The sequence below is a fragment of the Dermacentor albipictus genome, chromosome 3 (genome assembly GCF_038994185.2).
Source record: "Dermacentor albipictus isolate Rhodes 1998 colony chromosome 3, USDA_Dalb.pri_finalv2, whole genome shotgun sequence".
Lineage (NCBI taxonomy): Eukaryota > Metazoa > Arthropoda > Arachnida > Ixodida > Ixodidae > Dermacentor > Dermacentor albipictus.
Window position 1 is genome coordinate 53,634,751 of NC_091823.1, and position 18,174 is coordinate 53,652,924.

The 18,174-nt window shown below is 43.6% G+C and overlaps 1 protein-coding gene across 3 annotated transcripts in view; it reads right to left on the reverse strand.

The window, feature by feature from the left end:
* The window catches only part of Cndp2 (Cytosolic non-specific dipeptidase 2), a 36,022-nt gene that overhangs the window by 971 nt on the left and 16,877 nt on the right, over window positions 1-18,174 (reverse strand). For all 3 annotated transcript variants that reach the window (XM_070535458.1, XM_070535457.1, XM_070535456.1), the window contains exons 4-12: window positions 17,872-18,042; window positions 16,815-16,970; window positions 16,251-16,408; window positions 15,507-15,581; window positions 12,315-12,459; window positions 11,734-11,833; window positions 8,961-9,132; window positions 7,351-7,436; window positions 4,278-4,444 (exon numbers count right to left, since the gene is read on the reverse strand). In XM_070535458.1, coding sequence (XP_070391559.1) covers window positions 4,278-4,444; window positions 7,351-7,436; window positions 8,961-9,132; window positions 11,734-11,833; window positions 12,315-12,459; window positions 15,507-15,581; window positions 16,251-16,408; window positions 16,815-16,970; window positions 17,872-18,042 — 1,230 coding nt within the window. The remainder of the gene's footprint in view (window positions 1-4,277; window positions 4,445-7,350; window positions 7,437-8,960; window positions 9,133-11,733; window positions 11,834-12,314; window positions 12,460-15,506; window positions 15,582-16,250; window positions 16,409-16,814; window positions 16,971-17,871; window positions 18,043-18,174) is intronic.

An 18,174-nucleotide genomic window follows, 5' to 3' on the forward strand; every position in this document is an offset into this window, starting at 1 on the left:
GAATGGACATATAGTGCTTTCGCATTAAAACACTGTATAAACTTGTCTGATGCCACAATATGAAAACCACTGAAACCTGCTGCTTACTTTCCATTCCAACATGAACTAATGTAAATAAACACAAGTACATTATTGTAAAATGGTGTAGAGTGCAAGAGAAGGCACAACTTCGGTGAAAATTTCATGCTGTGACTAAGCAGAATGTGATGGACTGGCATGCAGTATTATGGAGATGCAGGGGCTGCCGCAGGCCAGCAGTGGGCCTCTTCAATTTTCCACTTCTGGCTACCCACGGGTTGCTAGAGCCAGCCAGAGTGCCTTCATTTTTATCAGGTTGCGCTGCCCACCGCGCTACGCACTTCCACTGGGCATTCGTTTCACTCGGGCTGGTGGGTAGCGGCTACCCCCCACGCTGCCAGAACCAGCCAGGACAATTTTGGTCTGGCTGCTCTCTGGAAGTTCTCTGGCTAGCAGATGAGCACTCACAGCCATCTTTGTGAGGACTTGGCACATTCCAACGTGGGCGTTTGAAGACTTTACCTCGCTCAGCCAACTGGCTATGGTCATCTTCAAATTTCCTTACTTCTAGTGTTATTTTCTTAGGTTCCAACGCACTGTTCCGCATTGCGACGCAGTGTGATACGAGCAGCGGTGAAACATTTGAAACTTTCGTGCATGCGTGTGCATGTCGTAAAGGCTTCCCTGTAGTACTACTCGGTGAACAGCGCGCTGCACTCTCTTGTGTGCATGTAATCTGCATCATGTTCCATGCAAGTTGTAGATGCTCATTCACACACATTGCAGTGAATTTTGGGTTCATCTTTCTCTGGTGGTGTTCCTTTTCACATATCTCGCGTATATATGCGGCGATATCTCCTTTTTCTGCAGTTAGCGAAGGCACCGCAGCTAGCCCGTGTTCGCTGCGTCTCTCCACCATAGGCTTGGGCGACAGCTCAAAACCAATATGTGTTCTAACTGCAGGCCATTGATGTTAAGAATTCAATGGTTGAGTAATAGGCATACGTGCTCTCATGATTGCGACCAACGTTGTTTTCCGTGTGAAACTTTTCGCTTGTCATAGGCGGCATGCATTTTCATGCACCAGCCGCATCCCCAGCTCCTTAGGGTCATAAGAGAACTGAAACGAACTTTCAGAAATTGAAGCCCAAGCAGGGTGGCACGAAATTTTATGCGTACAAGACTTACACGACATCCTTCTTTTTAATGTCTTGTCAAGTGATGACACAATGCCAACTCATCAATGTCGCCTGTGGGAGAAGTGATCGCTGCAGGCAGCCATCCTTGAGCGATCGTTTTCAGAGATACAATCACTTACATGCAATTTCAGGGCTTGCGATCAGATGCATCAAAGGCCATCTCTTGGGCTGTGCAAAGAGCGGTTGGCCCAGTGTGCGTCCTGTGCCAAGTCGCACGAAATTTCACAAAAATGATCGTATCCCTGAATGTAACTATATGTTTTCTAGCTGGCAACACATAAATGGGCCAACTACGCCAAGTGTGTGCCGGCCCCACCAGACACTGCCATGCTGGTAGCAGGTTTACATTTATCCCGTGGCCATCTGCCCCAGCGTTCGATTTTGCAAACTTCGGACAGCTTCGGGTTGTCTTGGGATCCCAGCCCAAGTGACTTCCTATCAGGACCAGAACTAGCTGGCTGCCATCTGGCTCCCAGCAGGCTGCCAGGACTCCAAAAATCGAAGAGGTCCAGTGGGAAGAGAGGTGGACAGACAACGATATACACTTGAACCTTGTTATAACGAAGTTGGAGGAGCCAAAATTACTTTGTTATATCTATTATTACCATTTACTGCAATATATGCCCAATTGGGTGCAGAATTTTAAATGTGGAAATAATATGGATTTGCGGCCCGTAGAACTGCTACAAGACCACGCAGGTTATGAAATATGAGTAAAAGAACAAAATCTTCGGCGGGTGGAACACACGACTTAGCACCTGACATGACAGCCTTGAATGCACTAATAATCTTTCACACCGCCGCGCAGCATGCTGCGATTTGCGCAGAATTGTGCTTGACCCCCGAGATTACGCCGGGGAGATCTCAGAGGGCGCCGAGTAGAAGTGAATGCACTATAAATCTTTCACACCACTGTACAGTATGGCTTGACGTCACGCACAGGCTTGCGCATGACGCCCGAAATTGCACCGAGGAGATCGCCAAGGCCACGCCCAGCAGCACCTGCCTATGTGTCATGCCATGCAGCCGTGCAAGGCAGGTGTGTAACAGAAGTGAATGCACTAAACCTTTCGCACCGCCACACGCAGGTGCGCAGCAGCTGTTGCTTGTGTGCAGCAGCTGTTGCTTGTGTGCAGCAGCTGTTGCTTGTGTGCATTTATGGGCAGCGGTGAGAAAGAACAGTGTTGCTGGATGGTGCATTCAACGTGGCAACGCGAGAGTTTTGAACCGCCGCAGCAAACAAGTGCCGAACCTCGCTGAAAGCAATGTACTCTGCATGCAACGTCGGGTATTTTGGGGGTTCAGAGATGAATGTAGCAGTTTGTTATATCCATAATCAATTATATCAATAACACGAAACACAATGATGCAGTAAACTTTGTGCACCGTAAAAATGTATTACATTCGACATGATCACTTTAATTAAAACAAAGGAGCTAGGAATTGTTATAACAGATGTATCATATTACATGCACTGCGCTTACGGATGCTGTAAAGCAAAAATCTACAGCTGTGCCAGTGTATGGACTATATTTTCACAGGTTAGTTCACGACTTGAGCAGGTTGTCAGTGCAACAACAAGACATGAAGGGAGTGAAAAATAAGAGCACTGTTTTTCAACTTCCTTCTTATCCTGTCATTGCACTGTTTTCGTTTTGTTTGTTTGTTTGCGTGTGCATGCACATGCATTTGTGTGTGTGTGTGTGTGTGTGTGTGTGTTTGATGAGGACCTATTCTCGCACCACCTGTGCTTCTCCTAAGTATACTTGTGCCCACAGCTCTACCAAAGCAATTTGTAATAAAAAAACGCACATGGCGCACCCACATTGTGCTACTGACACATTGCTGTGTCGCACTGAGACATTTGGAACACAGTACTGTTTTGGCAGGAAGGACAGCCATGGCAAGCCAGTGTGGCAGGTCTGTCTACACTTTGACAGACGAAGGAATTTGTGAACAACAGAAAGCTGAATAGGTTGGTAGGAGCCCATGGTATAAAAATGTAGGCGTGCAAAACATGGACTTAAAAAAGAATGAGAATGACAACACAAATACTGACTATCAAATGAAAGTCGTGTCCATGTTACCATGAAAGAAATTTATGAACTTTTTTTTCAATTCTCAATTGGGAGAACGCAATGATAAATACAGCAGAATCTCGTTGATAAGATTCAGCATAATATGTTTTTGGGATAAGATGATTATATTTTGCCGGCCAACATCTCATAGGAGCAATGTATTTCCAGATGCATAACACGATTTTCGCATGATACATTTTCCGGTTCTCTTGGAGATGGTATAAACGAGATTCCACTAATCAGATCAGGTTCTATGCAGCATGAAATATCCACTAAACATGCAAGAGAGAGGGAGAGAGAAGAAGAAAAGGGAAAACACAGCAAGGACTTGAGGAGCAGTCAGAATAAAGATACGGCAGACAAAGGGTTAAGCACAATGGTATGCTGAATGATGTACTTGCACACACAATTTTCAGCGTAGCAATTGATAACAGCAAATTTATTAGGCAGACAGTGAGATGACTAATTCAGGTCTTCTTGCCTTCAATTTTATTTCAACAGACTGGATAAATAGGTCAATTAACAGAAGTCAAATTAACAGAAATGAACAGCAGTATTCTATCACAAATCAGCACAGTAGAACCTGACAAATACATACCTCTTGTACACATTTTTCTCAAATAAAAAATTGTTGAGGACACTGACACACTAAGAGTGTGGTCAGCATGTTCACAATACGCTTCGCCAACTTAGTACATTTGGGTTTTCTAGTGTAGAAAGCAAAAAAGTAGAAGCATTCCAAGACAAAGGAAGAAGTGAATGTGGGCAGGAAATGTAGAGCACGTAAGGGATGACCAGTGATCTGCTAATGCAAGAGAATGTCAAAGGACAACAGTGGACCAAACTAAGTGAAAGGATTCATGGAAGGGAGTTCATTCACCTAGTAGAAGACAGGGATAATTCAGAGCTTTGATATAAAAACCCTTGTTGGATGGATGTACTTTATGGAGTAATGACAATCAAGGCATGACAGATGACTCACCCCCTCAATGTAGTTTCGCTCGTCGATCTTCTCATTCTGCGAGTGGGCTCCATCATCACTGGCTCCCATAGGAAGCAGGATGACGCTCTTGTTGGTCACCTCCTGCAGTGTCAGCGTCACTGGGATGCTGCCACCTTCCCTTGTCATGTCAGGCTCCACACCATACACTGCATCAAGGAACAGCCATGAAGTGACAAGTGACAAGTTGTACAAATTTTTACCAGATTAACACTGCAATGTTTCCACAAGGGAATAGCATCAAAATACATAATAAAATTGATCCCAGATATGTTGAACATGAAGGTTATCATGAAATAGTGCAGATATATTGATAATTCAAAATATATGCCTATCTGAAGCTTGTCCGAGATCTCTGCCAGTTTCCCAACATCATGAAAAGCGGGAACTTACCAATTTGTTTCTCCAAGGCTATGTCCAATGCCCAAAAGTTTACCTATGTTTTCGCTCGTGAACATTACAAGCCGCTCAAGCTCTGGAGTGGTCAGATATATTGATTGTAATGCTATCCCTAAAAGCCTGCACGCGTCGCGCGGACGCGAGACTGTGGTGAACATTGCGCGCATCAAAGTACCAAGTGCTTGCTGCACATTTTTATTTAAGATAAGGAAGAAATGGACACACCACAGAAGCAAACTGGCCTGTACAGATACACGCCATGCTACCATCAGCGCACTTGTGCTGTGAATTGCGCGTGTATGTGCCTGGCCGCATGTCTATACAATATGCAACAATATGCAGTTTAAATGGCCTATTGTCATATGGGGGCAACAAGCCAGGTGGATGGTTGGGCGAGGTTTTGGAACCAACTTCCTGTTGGAACCAGTTGTTCTCGCTTCTCGACTACCCTAAATGTCTGTGCGTTCCCTCGTTCTCGGTTCTTCCCCTCCGGCCCCTGCTGTTGGTGACTGCTGACACTACAAACACGCTGTTAGTTTTGAAAGTGGTTTTTAGCTTGCACAATATCAGAGTCCATTCCCACTCAAGTGTAACTGTGCAAGCATGAATGAAATGCATTCAGCGCAGACCAGTGAATCACACAGTGACTAGTCCTGCATGCAGCTGCCGCAATGGTGTTTCTGTGAAGTGGGGATGTGGCATGCGGTCGGTTTGTTAAATTCAAAGTGTAATGTAAATATCCGTCCAAGTGGAGGTTGAGGTCGGATCCTTTTGGCCTCTCGCAGAATCCTGAAGTGCTATTCGCGGAAAGCCCTTGTCTATAGAAGAAGACAAAAAACCTGGCGGCACAGTATCCCCAGTTTGGCATACCATGCCCAGCGCCACTCAGTGAAAAGATAGTATGATACACACTTTCTTGTGGAACAAGTATTGGACCAGCAGTCCTTTAGTGTTCTTGAAGAACAGTGGCAATCTGCTCTTGTCAACAACGAACTGCAGGGTGCATGAGCCATCCTTATGCGCAGCGAGTAAAACAGCACACTGATAATCTTTCCCCCATGGCACAAACTGCCATTCAGATTCAATCTCTTGTTTGACATCATCTGCCAAAACAGTGCAGTTTCAAATTTGTTGGCATTAAATATTTCCCACATTGTGATCGAAGTGATCGGGCTTGTTAGGAAGAGCACACTTGCAGGAGTATGGCATGTCGCAGCGTTCAATACATACGTAGTACATTGCTATACTTTTGCATTGTATTTTGAAGGGGATTTTACGACTGTTCGATATAGAAAAAAATTTGATTTGTCCGGGGTGCAATGTAATAGCTTTACATGGTTGTCACTATTAGCGAATTAAGTACCTTTATGCACTATGCTTGATCAACATTTAATCACCCCTATCTAACCAGATTGTATGCTGATCATTGCATGCTATACATGCCCTATAGCCAATGCCTGCGATTTAAAACACATGCGCAGATCAATATAATCAGTACCAATACGAGCAGAAGGCCTACCTGTGAAAACTACAACACCACACTACATGTTCTGCAAGGAGCTCCACATGAACATATAAGGGGTGCTCAGCCATTTCTGTTTTGTGTTCCATGAGGTACACAAGATCAACTTTTATTGCATCTTGCAGAAAAAGACAGATGTGGCAAACATTCATTATGCACCGTGTGCAAAGGAATAGAAGCAAGACAAAGTGGAAGACAGGACAAGCATCGTCCATCAGCCAAGTATTTACGAGTTTTACATGAATAAAAAGTTATGGCATTGGCGAGGTGCAGTTATAAAACACTACAATTCACTACCAGCGAGTCCCTCAACAAGAGGGAAAAAGCAAGAAAATAAGGAAAAAAAGGTTTCACCACTGAGGTACAGAAAGTATACCTGGTCACCGGAGAGAAATTGAATAATCAAACGTGCAGTTGCTGAAATAACAAATTTCGAGTAATTACATAGCCTGGCCATCTTGTGTCCACTCCTTAGCATGCCATACAAAAATAGCTTTTAACTGTCTGGTTCATCACTTCGTAATAAACAGTCAAAGAGTGAAAAAGGAAAGGCTAAACCTTTATTTACTTTTATGGTACAATTCTACGACAGAGTAAATGGAAGCTACAAATGACACAAGCAAAATATGTTTGACTGTCTAGCAGAGGACACTTCTAAAACAAGAACATGTTACATGTCAGCATAACGTGTTTACAGTAACATGTTCAAAGTACAGGCGCCCAAATCTTTAACTGGCGTGCGCGAGCGGCGACTTTTCCGTGTGTCAGCGCCGTATGACGGGGCGAGGCTGGAAACAGCCTGGCAGACGATGAGCCCAGCTGAGCGCGCTTTGTCCGCATGCGCCTAGCCTCAGACTGTTTCCAGCCTCGCCCCGTCATACGGGGCTGACGCCCGGAAAAGTCGCCGCTCGCGCACGCCAGTTAAAGATTTGGGCGCCTGTACACCTGGAAGTGTTCATGCCCCGGTATGATCGAGATTACGAGTGGAGAAAGCAGTTACACTCCACAAGTCACAATATGACGCAATGCTAGCTTTCTTGACTACAAAAGCGGACGCTGTGCTGAATGGGAGGCAACATGACAGGACACACAGGTGGCAAGGAGCCAAAAGTTGGCTGAACATAAGCCGCTCACCATGCTTGGTGGCTGCCTTGCCGGCCTCAAAGTTTGGAGAGAAAGGGTCACTGATCCACCACCGGCCGCCACTAGCCATGTGGACACTGCATGGAAGACCATCACAATAAGCGATAATAAGCATTTTTTTTTATGTACAAAAGTTACATTTATTCTGTAAGAGAAGCTGTAGTGGATGGCTACAGATTAAAGGTGAGAACCTAGGGGTTCCTTAATGTGCCCCAAAATAAATACATAACCATTTCTGTATTCCCCCCACTTTGCAAGTAATATAAAACTAAGGGGACTGCATGTTGTTGATTGCGTCATTGCTGGTGCATCACACCAGCTGATAAACAGAATATGGTTGGGTAATTGCAATAATAGGTCTGTGTCCTGTCTGGTTAAACCCTGTGCCACAAGATGGCGCCCCCAACCTGGCAGCTCACAGTTATGTCCTCATAACCCAGAATTCTATGAATGGTAACTACATATAGGGCCGAGCTAAAGTTCCCTAATATACCATGAAGAAAAGCAGTTTAGTGGAATAACAAATTCTGTGAACACACAAGATACACCATCTGCTAATGGTTTCATTGGTTTTGAAAACATCAAAGAGTGTGTGTTGTGCCTTAATGAGCTGTCAGGCATGCACCCACAGGCAGTAAACAGTGGCCAAACAAGAGAGGCCTTATCCTGGAGCCAACATATCGCCAAGCCTTCATTGAGGTAATAACTGGGCAAGACAAGTTCCTCTGTCAAAACATTGGTGCCAGGCTGAGGCTTTTGTCGATCCCTTCCGAGTGTCCATGCTCCTGCGAACCTCTGTCTTCTCATTAATTGCACTACTTTGTCATACAGCGCTTGTATTGTAAAGCAAAATATTTTGCTTTGGTTGCCACTGTTATGATGGATACGCCACGGAGGCAACAACCTGGGATAGCAACCAGGCATCATGGATACATGCAATAGTGCTTATAGAGTTCTGCACAGGAAACAGCGGTTCTACCCCCACCCTTGTGCAGGATAGTCATGGAGAGAATACATCAATGTACACAGTAGAACAATCAAGCACACTTGTCCAGTCATGAAATCATGCAATAGATTCTAAAGATGCCTACTGTTAGACGAGATGGTGCGGTTTAATTGCTGTACATTCCTTTTAACAGTCTGAAGCAGGCAAGACAGGAAAAACGAAACAGGTACAAGTACCACTGTAAAATAACTTATGAAAGGAAAGTGTAGGTAGGAACAAAGCATACTTGTGCACACAATCATAAGCAGAGAATTCAATCACAGTCACCTGCCATCATTCATCCTTTCACCCTTTATTTTCATATTTCTAAAACCTATAAGGATGAAAGATATAAAAAGAAAGACCATGACAGACAGAATTTTCTGTGTTTTGTGCATGTATAGAGAATATATGTGCTGCTCCTATGCCTTGCTTTCAATAAACAGTGGGTAACTGCATTTGCACGTGTCTTGAGACACTGGAAAAGACGTACGGTAAAACAGGAAAGACAGCAGATGGTCCTGCTTCTAGAAACAAGCACCTGTCACTTACATGTGCCCTGAGGACTAATTTGCAGCAGCATATATACACGAAAACACTTTCAGTGAAAACTTGCCTGATCTTATTGGGGCTTCCATGCTGCTTCCACAGCTCCTCAATGTGCTTTTTGACCTGGACCTCCACCTTGGCTGGCTCTTGATTGGGCACGATGCGAATTGAAAACTTGCCAACTACCCTGCGAGGTATCACAGTCTTTTCGCCTGAGCCATAAAAGGCACCCTCCACACCTGCAGGACGGAACAAACGGAAAGTCAAGGAACAAGAACTATATGAAGGCAACAGCTAGTATGTCTAAAATTTTTTATTCTAATTTTTATTCTAAGGATTAACTCTACAAGTTAAAACTGTCATACTTCCAGCATGCAGGATGGTTCTTAAACACCAAAGAACTGCGCCTCCCTACATAAGTGCTTGCACTGTCATACTAATTATCGCACTGCAGTACTCGCAGCTGGATCAGCAGAGAGCCACAGTGATCCACTGGCAACTAATCTGGCACTGGCAACACTGCACTGTCTAGGGTTGGAGTGTCAGGGAACAAAGTGTACAGCAATGCATACTCTGTTTCCGTGTGGGCCTGTCGAGATTCTGTTTAACTGATTAGACTTTGCCGCTCTGAGATAATAAAAAAAAGTTTGGTGGTGTGTGTTTCGAGCTTGGATAGTCATGCTGCTGCTCTAGTCACCATAAGGGTGTTGAGAAGAGCCAATAGAAGCTACAGCACAGTCCAAATGAGACTGCCAATGAGCACTGCCCATAAGCCAAAATCTGAATTTTGCAGATGGCCTGGAGCAGGCAGGACATTTTGCAATTTACATCTTGCAAGTATCGTGCTCTGAAGCAGTAGACAGCAACTCTGAGCATTGCAGGACGCTGTGGCCCAGGTACGTCATGCGCCTTGACTGCTCCACTGACTGCGCCAATTTGACCGCGCCAGGGCATGGAGCAGTCAAATTTCGAAGTCATCAACAAGAGCTCGTCGACCTTGAGGATGATGCACCGAACGCTGTACATGACCCCAGCTGGCTGGCTGTCGTTCCCAAAATTAGGACTGTAGGACACTGACCTCAGCTCCTGTGTTGAACAAGAAGTTACAGCCCGCAATCCTGTTGGCGATGTAAAGAAGGCAGCTGTTGGGTTGACCAGAGCCACTTCTTGCTGCGAGTGCCTGGTATGCTATTTTCATGTTCAAGAGCAGGATGGGTGCACAACCAGGCATTGTTGGCAAGGGCACAATAATACCAGCAACGATCCGGTGCAACAACCTCAGAGGTTTGAGAGCATGCTGCTCATGGGAGGAGCGCGACTGATTACAAGCAGCAGTGATGTGGTCGATAGAGGTGTGCCAGAGCAGCTATCTGACTGCCAAATGTGGTAACATGCTCCTCAAGGCAGAGCAATCTCCAAGTTTCGGGTGCAGTAAGGCAGCCCATCAGCACTGTGGGGAGACTTGAATGTGTGGCGACTTAGAATTTGACAAGCTTGTCATGAAGGGCTATGCCTACAGCAGCTAGAACCAGGACTATGCCTTGTAGGAGACATAGGATTAGCTGTCACAGAATTTGGTCATTTGTGCCAGTGGACTGGCGTTTGAGCAGCTGCCATATGCTGCGAAGTACTAATTCACACCATCTCTGATCACAGAGTTCTATCCCGAAGAAAGACTGCACCTGCCAGTGCTCCAATTTGGCCTTGTAGCTCATTATCACTGCCTTCAGATGATTAGGTTTCACTGTGCGTGCCATCGACAATGTCCACAAAATACGCCTGCACTCTCAGGCAGCAAGGAGAAGGAACAGTGTGAAGAAACTGTTTTTTTCAATGGCGATGCACTAGATTTTAAAGTGAGCCTCAAGGTGAGTGTACCAGCTGTAAAGGTTCATGGGTCAATACAGCAACAGTGAAACATTCTGGCATCCCACAACTACTGGGCAAGCAGAATCTGACGCCGAAGCCTCATCGGTAAATAGGAGTAGTGGTGACATCAATGGTGGACATGGAATTGTTGTGCCTAAAATAATATCAGTTGGGAGCACAATTTTGTTGCAGCATGACAAGACAAAGGCGTAGACGAGATACACAAGACGAGTGCTGTTGCTGTAACAAAATTGTGTTACCGTACCAACTTGCCCAACTCTCTATCCTATCTGCCGACAGGGCACACATGTCCACGATTGATAGGTTCGTGCCGTCTTACACTGAGCGTGCAGAGTTAGCTTTTGTGTCTTTCTTAGTCTCTGCCACAGTGCGAACTTCCAACACAATTTACATTTGTGTTGTCCTCCTTGTTTTTCTCACGCCTATCTTTTCTACGCCTAACCTCTCAAGTCAAAAATGGACATAATGACAGGTGGCTGGTGGTGAGGCTGTATGCAAGGTGAGAGTTCAAAGTTTGGGTTCACCAAATCTGTCGGGACACAGTACAACCATGGCTGGTCTAGCGAACGCCAGGATCGAGCTAAAATGCGCTGCATGGCATACACTGTCTTTACAGTTCCACTGCAGTTAGTGTTATTCTCGTCATCAATTGTAAAGGCTGCAAGCTGACAAGGTTCTTATGCAGTATATTCAAAAATTTACAAACACAAAATGTAGCGTAAAAGTATTTTGCTATGAACGAAATAGTGTGTGGTCTTCTATAAGCACGCTACTAATCGATCAATGCATTTCCTTAAACCTAAAAGGTTATTATGCCGAAATTTGTCAAATCGAGGTTCAAGTGCTCCAGAAAAGCAGCAGTATGATTAATTTGAAGGCAAATAAGCCTGGGCTTTTGCTAAGCATAGCATAAAAGTATTTTACATTGTAGAAAATAAGCCTGTACACACCATGAAGAGAAAGTGATGGGAATCTCCAGCGATGCATTAGAACTTCCTCCTTCGTCGAGTGTAGGAGTTTACGAGCACCCAAGTCCTTGCAGTATTCATCCTGAATAAGGACATTTGACAATAAGAGGGTTGAGGATACTGAGGGTAAGTACCATAGGCTAAGTAACGATGAGAGGATACCATAAGCAACAAATCACAGCTATAGCATGTGATCCCAAAATAAAAGGTCCTGAACTTCAGCCAATGCAAAGCATGGTAACAGCTGGTACATGTGTGCTCAAGTGAGCCTTCCAGGTGATGTGGTCTGCCTTGTATTCATTATGCATTTAGTAATCCAAGAGCACCACCAGAAGTGCTAACATGAAGTGGATAAAAAGATAACTGGCTGGGAATGATGAAGCACATATGTAAACTGGTAAACCCAGTTCACGATGCTAGGGTGAGCAATGCCACATTCATTGAAACTAAACAACAGGTACTTCGTACTACCCCCACGCACCATGCTGTGGACAACCGTGAAAGGTTTTAAAGGTAAAAAGGAAGTTGGAGATGAAACATTTTTCATTGTCCACTATTCCCACCATGTCAAAGTCGATGCTCTTGTAGAGGTCACGCTCCTTGTCAGTGAGAGGTGCCACGTCATCCATAATTCCTGGGATCAGAATCTTGCCAGTGCGGTCAGCCAGTTTGCTCATCAGGTGTGTCAGGTCAGCCATGGCTTCATGTCTAGGGAAGAGAGACAATAATGTTTAATGGCCAGCTAGTTGGTGATGCATTCTCTGTAGCAGTGTTACAGCATGTATAAATGTAGGAAAAACCAAGAATGGATAGAGCCGAGTGTGGATTTTCAACTTTTTGCGGTTGAAAGTCGGCACTCTGTTCCATCCCTTTTCGGTTTCTCCTGCGTTTTTGGATACGAGCTGTAACACTGCTACGAAGACTTGTAAAACAACTGTACAGGCAAAGTTCGCCCAATATGACTAGTTACCTAGCGCAGGGCACTAATGGAATGCAAATCACATTTGCCTTGTGGTTAACACAGATAGCCTCATAATTAGTTTCCCACACTAAACACTGGAATGCATTACACTACATGTAAATTATACAATATGCACTGAATTCTCATATCTACTACATGAAATAACTACAAATAGAATGATGAAGGTAGACATTTTTTAAGTCTGGGAAATACAAAAGATGCAATATTATGATCATAATGTGACATGACACTGTATACAGCATGATCAAAAAGCCCAGTTCTATAACTATTATAAGAAAACTGCTCATAATATTTTCTACTACTCAACTTTCTTCACACACTAAGCTCTGTTTGAGAATTTAAACATGCAGTTATAGAATATTTATTTGCTCTCGCCTTACGCAGGCATCTTTTTAAATGTTTATGATGCTTCTGTTTAGCTCCCCACAGTAAGACAATTGTTTCGAAGGAGGTCTAATACAGAAAACACAGCTGTGCAGCTGCCAACTCTCGCACATAGACGTTTGCAGTGCCACACAAGAATATAATACAGACTATTTATTTTAGCTTGTGCAAGGCTCTGAACAATTTTTGTTTCGTGCCATTCTGGCATGTCTGGGAAACATTAAACAGTACTGATTACGGGCAGAGCTTCACAAGGACAGATGCAGTATCCTGGCCAAGTACAATGTGCAGCTGCTCTGCCTTTACATTTTATGCCTTGCTGTAAATATCCGCCGACTCCCAGATGAAAGGAACAAACATCACTAAAGGCAGCATAAATATACACTGTTACATAACACAGTGTACAACATGTGGAAAGTATTTAAGAGTGTAATGATGACTTCAGGAGGAGCAATCATCTTCCGGATAAATTAGATGTACATTCATGCCAAATTTTGTTAATTGCTTCTTTGGTGTTTTCAGGTTGTTTAATAAAATAATTTTCAGCCTCAAGAATTATTTTGAATTCGGCTTCGAAAACAGCTGCATGCTCAAATTAAATGGTGTGCTATGTTGTTGGCCACTGTCAGAAAATTCTCAGTCTGTTTGTTAGTCTCCTTCTCAAGGGCATCACCGATACATAGTGGCATCGTTGCCGAGGGTTACATTGTGTTACAGAGGATGAGTGCTAGTGGTGCCACACAGATAACACCCTGAAGGGGGAGTGGCTATTGAAATTCACATTCACTTATGATTACCTTCCCGATGACACTCCACAGAGTCTGTCACCAGCAGGCTTCTATTTTTGCGATTTCACGTATCTCAAAATTCCATTATCTCAAAATGTTTTCATTTTATAACTTCTAGTTAATGGGTTTTTCCTGTACATGAGAATTCACACCTTCTCACCATCATCCATTTCAATATTTTCACTCCCCTTTACTCTTTCCCAGTGCAGAATAGCAGACAAGAGTGCACCAGCTCAGGTAAACCTAACTGCCTTTCCTTAAATAAAATCTCATTGTCTACAGCAATCCAAATCTGTGATGTCAAATACCTTCAGCACCCAGTGTACACACATTACAATTAATATATACAACTGCACGTTTCAAAGGTTATGTCGATAATTTTATATTGTAAAACCAGTTGACAGTCTGCACTCGACTGAATTCCATGCTTGCCCCACTCTTTAGAATTTTCTTTTATATTATGTACAAACAAAATCAGGGTCATAGAATAACAAAAAAAAAAACCTCAGTGCCCTTCCACTCTGAAGAAGGATGACCAGCGAAGCTGTGTACATGGGCCCCTTAATGGTGAACTGCACCACAGACACAGGTCGGCCTGGCATTGCACTATCTTTGGGATCAGCCCATGTATGGGGAGTGCTTAATGCCTGCTTCACCTCAGCTGTGGGTCAGCCCAGTACTGCACTATATGGGTATCGGCCCACGTATGGGAAATGCTTACCACCTGCTTCACCTCCGCTGCGGGTCGGCTCGGTATTGCACTATCTTCAGAATCAGCCCACATGTGGAGAGTGCTTAACGCCTGCTTCACCTATGCCGCGGGTTGGCCCGCCATTGCACTATCTTCGAGATTGTTCCACATATGGGGAGTTTTGTGTCTACTCACGGACACGATCCTGAGGGGACTAGCCCTTAACAGCTTTGCCGTAATTCGCTGTAAAGTTGGTTAAGTCTGTGTTCCTTAATTACTCAATTATTTAATTGTCGAATTAATTACTACAAACGCAGGAGCAGTGGCATGAGCGCGTTTGCACGATAGCGCTGAGGGGTGTCAACGAGCCGCTGTGGAAGAAGATGCTGGAGCCATTCCTGATGATAGTTTTGTGTTAACATATGGGCAATACTGGGGGAGCTAGCTCTTAACACCTTCCCCTGTAAAATTATGCCTAAGGAATATCCTGGGGCTTCTCAATAGTCAGTAATGTGTAACTCATGGACGCTTTGACAGGGCTTTAAGACTTGATTGAGCATGTTTTTAAAAAGTTAATGAGGTTGGTAAAACTAACCATCACAAGCAACAGCAAGGTAATATAGTATCACACCACATATTCTGACACTGCAACTCAGCTGCGTCTAACGCATCAAAATCTTTTCAGTAGAAGCAGGTTGCTGATGTAATTATAACATGTTCTTTAACATCTGGACCGGCTATGTCATGGCCGCTTATCGACAGCAAATGAGAGCAATATTTTCCATATAATTGTTGCATTTTACGTCAAAGGGCTGCTAAGACATTTGCATCAACTGCTGGCCAACAAGTTTTGCTACTTTATAACAGGCCAAAAAAAACGGTTAAATACTGCGTCAAGCAAGACACTTACACAGAGCCTCCAAAGACACCTGAATGGAGGTCCTTGCTGGCACACTCAACTTCAACAGCAAAGTAGCACAGACCCCTGAAATGGAATAAAACAAAAATATGCATGCAACACAACCTGGAGGAAGTCGTGGCATACTTCACAAGGGCAAAAATTTCACAACTGGTTTGGCACTTTCACTGGAAGCATGCAAGGAGAGGCCAGAATGAAGAAACAAGTGACACACAGTGCTTACAAAGAACCAGTTTTATTCTTGAAATGAGCAAGCATATTACATATACTAGATACAGGTGCCGTTTTGATTGTGGTGTACATTTCATTAATTTATCACTCAATTTAGTTGTTTGTCAGTGATGTGTGCCGACTTTCCTCCTGCAAACAATTTCTGTGCTCTTGAAGTTAACATGCAAAACCAATTAGACAACCCCACGTTTGTCATGCCCTGACATTGTTTACCTGGAATCAAATTCTTGCTCCCTCATTCAATGCCATTCCACCTTAACAGGCTATCACAAAAATGATAAAAGGGCAGTTTTCCCAGATAATACATTCTGCTCTGAACATTTCACTGCATTCATTTAATTGGCCAAACTATAAATAATCTTTGGCACACAGTCAACTAAAATTGTTCCATTCGGTTCAGTTAAAGCTGTGAAATAGAAATAAACACACACAGTACTCGCAAAACAAAGAATGTGAATCACATAACCCCAAAGGGCCCTATGTCACCTTTTTTGTGCAATTTACCTGAGTCCGTAAGTGAGGCACGGTTTGTCCTTTCCGAGCCAGTAGTTGTCGGAAATGCAGACATAGTCCACCTTCTTGAAGAATTCAGTGTCCTTGAGGCTGTACAGTAGCTGATCCAACCCAATTGAGCCAGACTCCTCCATGCCCTCAAAAACAAACTGCAAACCGTCCCCATCAAGAAAAAATGTAGAAATACACAGCAGGGCATAAGTCATACTGTCCCAATAGGACAGAGCTCATCAGAGCAGAATAATTCACAGGACAGGGCCTGTTATGCACTCATCCAAACAGCGCCGTCTTCAATGACTGATCTCAACAAAGCAGTGTTTTAAAACTGTAAATGAAGAGAATAATAAGAAAAATGTCCTCTGCAGACAGGCATCGTTTCAGGCTGACAAACTGTTTCAGACAAGTACGAATAACTCCGCAATACCAGGCTGAGAAAAAATATTTACAATTCCCCATATATTCCCCCAATCATACTCCCCATTAATGGAAAAATATTTTCAACCATGCTGCCACAAATTCTTGAGCAGTAACATACTATGCAAAGTAAGCGCACACCTTTAGGTTGACCGGAATATCAACGCCAGCTTCCTTGTATGCACGAATGGCATGCAACCAGCCCAGCACTGGACCCTTGTCATCTGAAGAACCACGTCCATAGAGCTTGCCATTTTTTTCCGTCAGCACGAAAGGATCAGAGTCCCAGCCATCCTCCTGCACAAATTGCATGCAGCCAGGCAAAGTGTTGGTACATAATGAAAGCTTACTAATATAGGGTGCAGGATGACATACTAAATTTTTTATTGTGATAGCAATTTATTTATTTACTTATATATACCTCATTCGCTCACTCACTCACTCCCTCACTCACTCATTTATTTCATTACCCTCAGGGCCAGAGGGCATTACAGAGGGGAGTTGGTAAAAAGAGCAGCAAATTTGTATAAAATTAAAAAGAAAAGGTTACGTCAACACAATAAAGCAAATTAACAATAAATAGCACACAGCACATGGAGAAAAAAAACGCTGAGCATACAAAGCATAGAGAGATTTTATAAACAAAGAAAGAAAACAAAAGAAATGACACTCAGAACAGTAATATATGCCTACAAAACAAAGATTGTTGTGTTGGGATAAACAAAAGAAAAAAAGGCTGAGCAAAAACAGAAAGGATGACAATGCTACAATCTTTTGTGTTTATGACAACAGCAGGCTAGTTAAAGCAGCTTTGAACTTAGGTTTATTAGATATTTCGATGACAGATCGATAAAGGCAATTCCAACGCGTGCGTGGCAGAGCATTGCAAGCATAATGCGAAGAGAAGACGTGGGATCGTTCCTCACATGCGGCAAGTTGTTTTTTCATCCACTTTCATTTCCACTATTTTATCATTTCTTTAATTCAGTTAGTAAGTACAAGTGACTCCCTCTGTGTTTTCATTGGTGCTTTCGTTTGTTGGCTATTATGCTCTCAGTAAACTTGCAACACATGTTTATGGCAAAGTCAATGCTAATAACTGATTTACAGGCACTGTGCAGGTTGGCCCTCATAGTATGTCACTCTTTCCTTCTGAATCACACCTAAAGATGAGAGCAAAGGAGAAGAATGGATTTACCAGTAATGCAGGTTGAACATCAAGATGCCCGTATACAAGGAGAGTCTTCTTGGCAGGATCGGCACCCAGGTGGCCAAGCAGGACCGGAGGCAGCTTGAGTTTCGTTCCATCGGCCAATGTCTGCTCGCCAAGCTCCTTAAGCTCACATTTGGCACCCTCTTTCTCTAGTTTCTGCAAAGAAGATGGTCACTGCTCAGAAGACAGTATACACATTACTGGTTCAAACTCTCTGGATTGAGTTAAGCAGTGAGCAGGCTAGTGGTGGTGGTAAAAATTTGTGTACCTAAAACTCAAATAGTACTG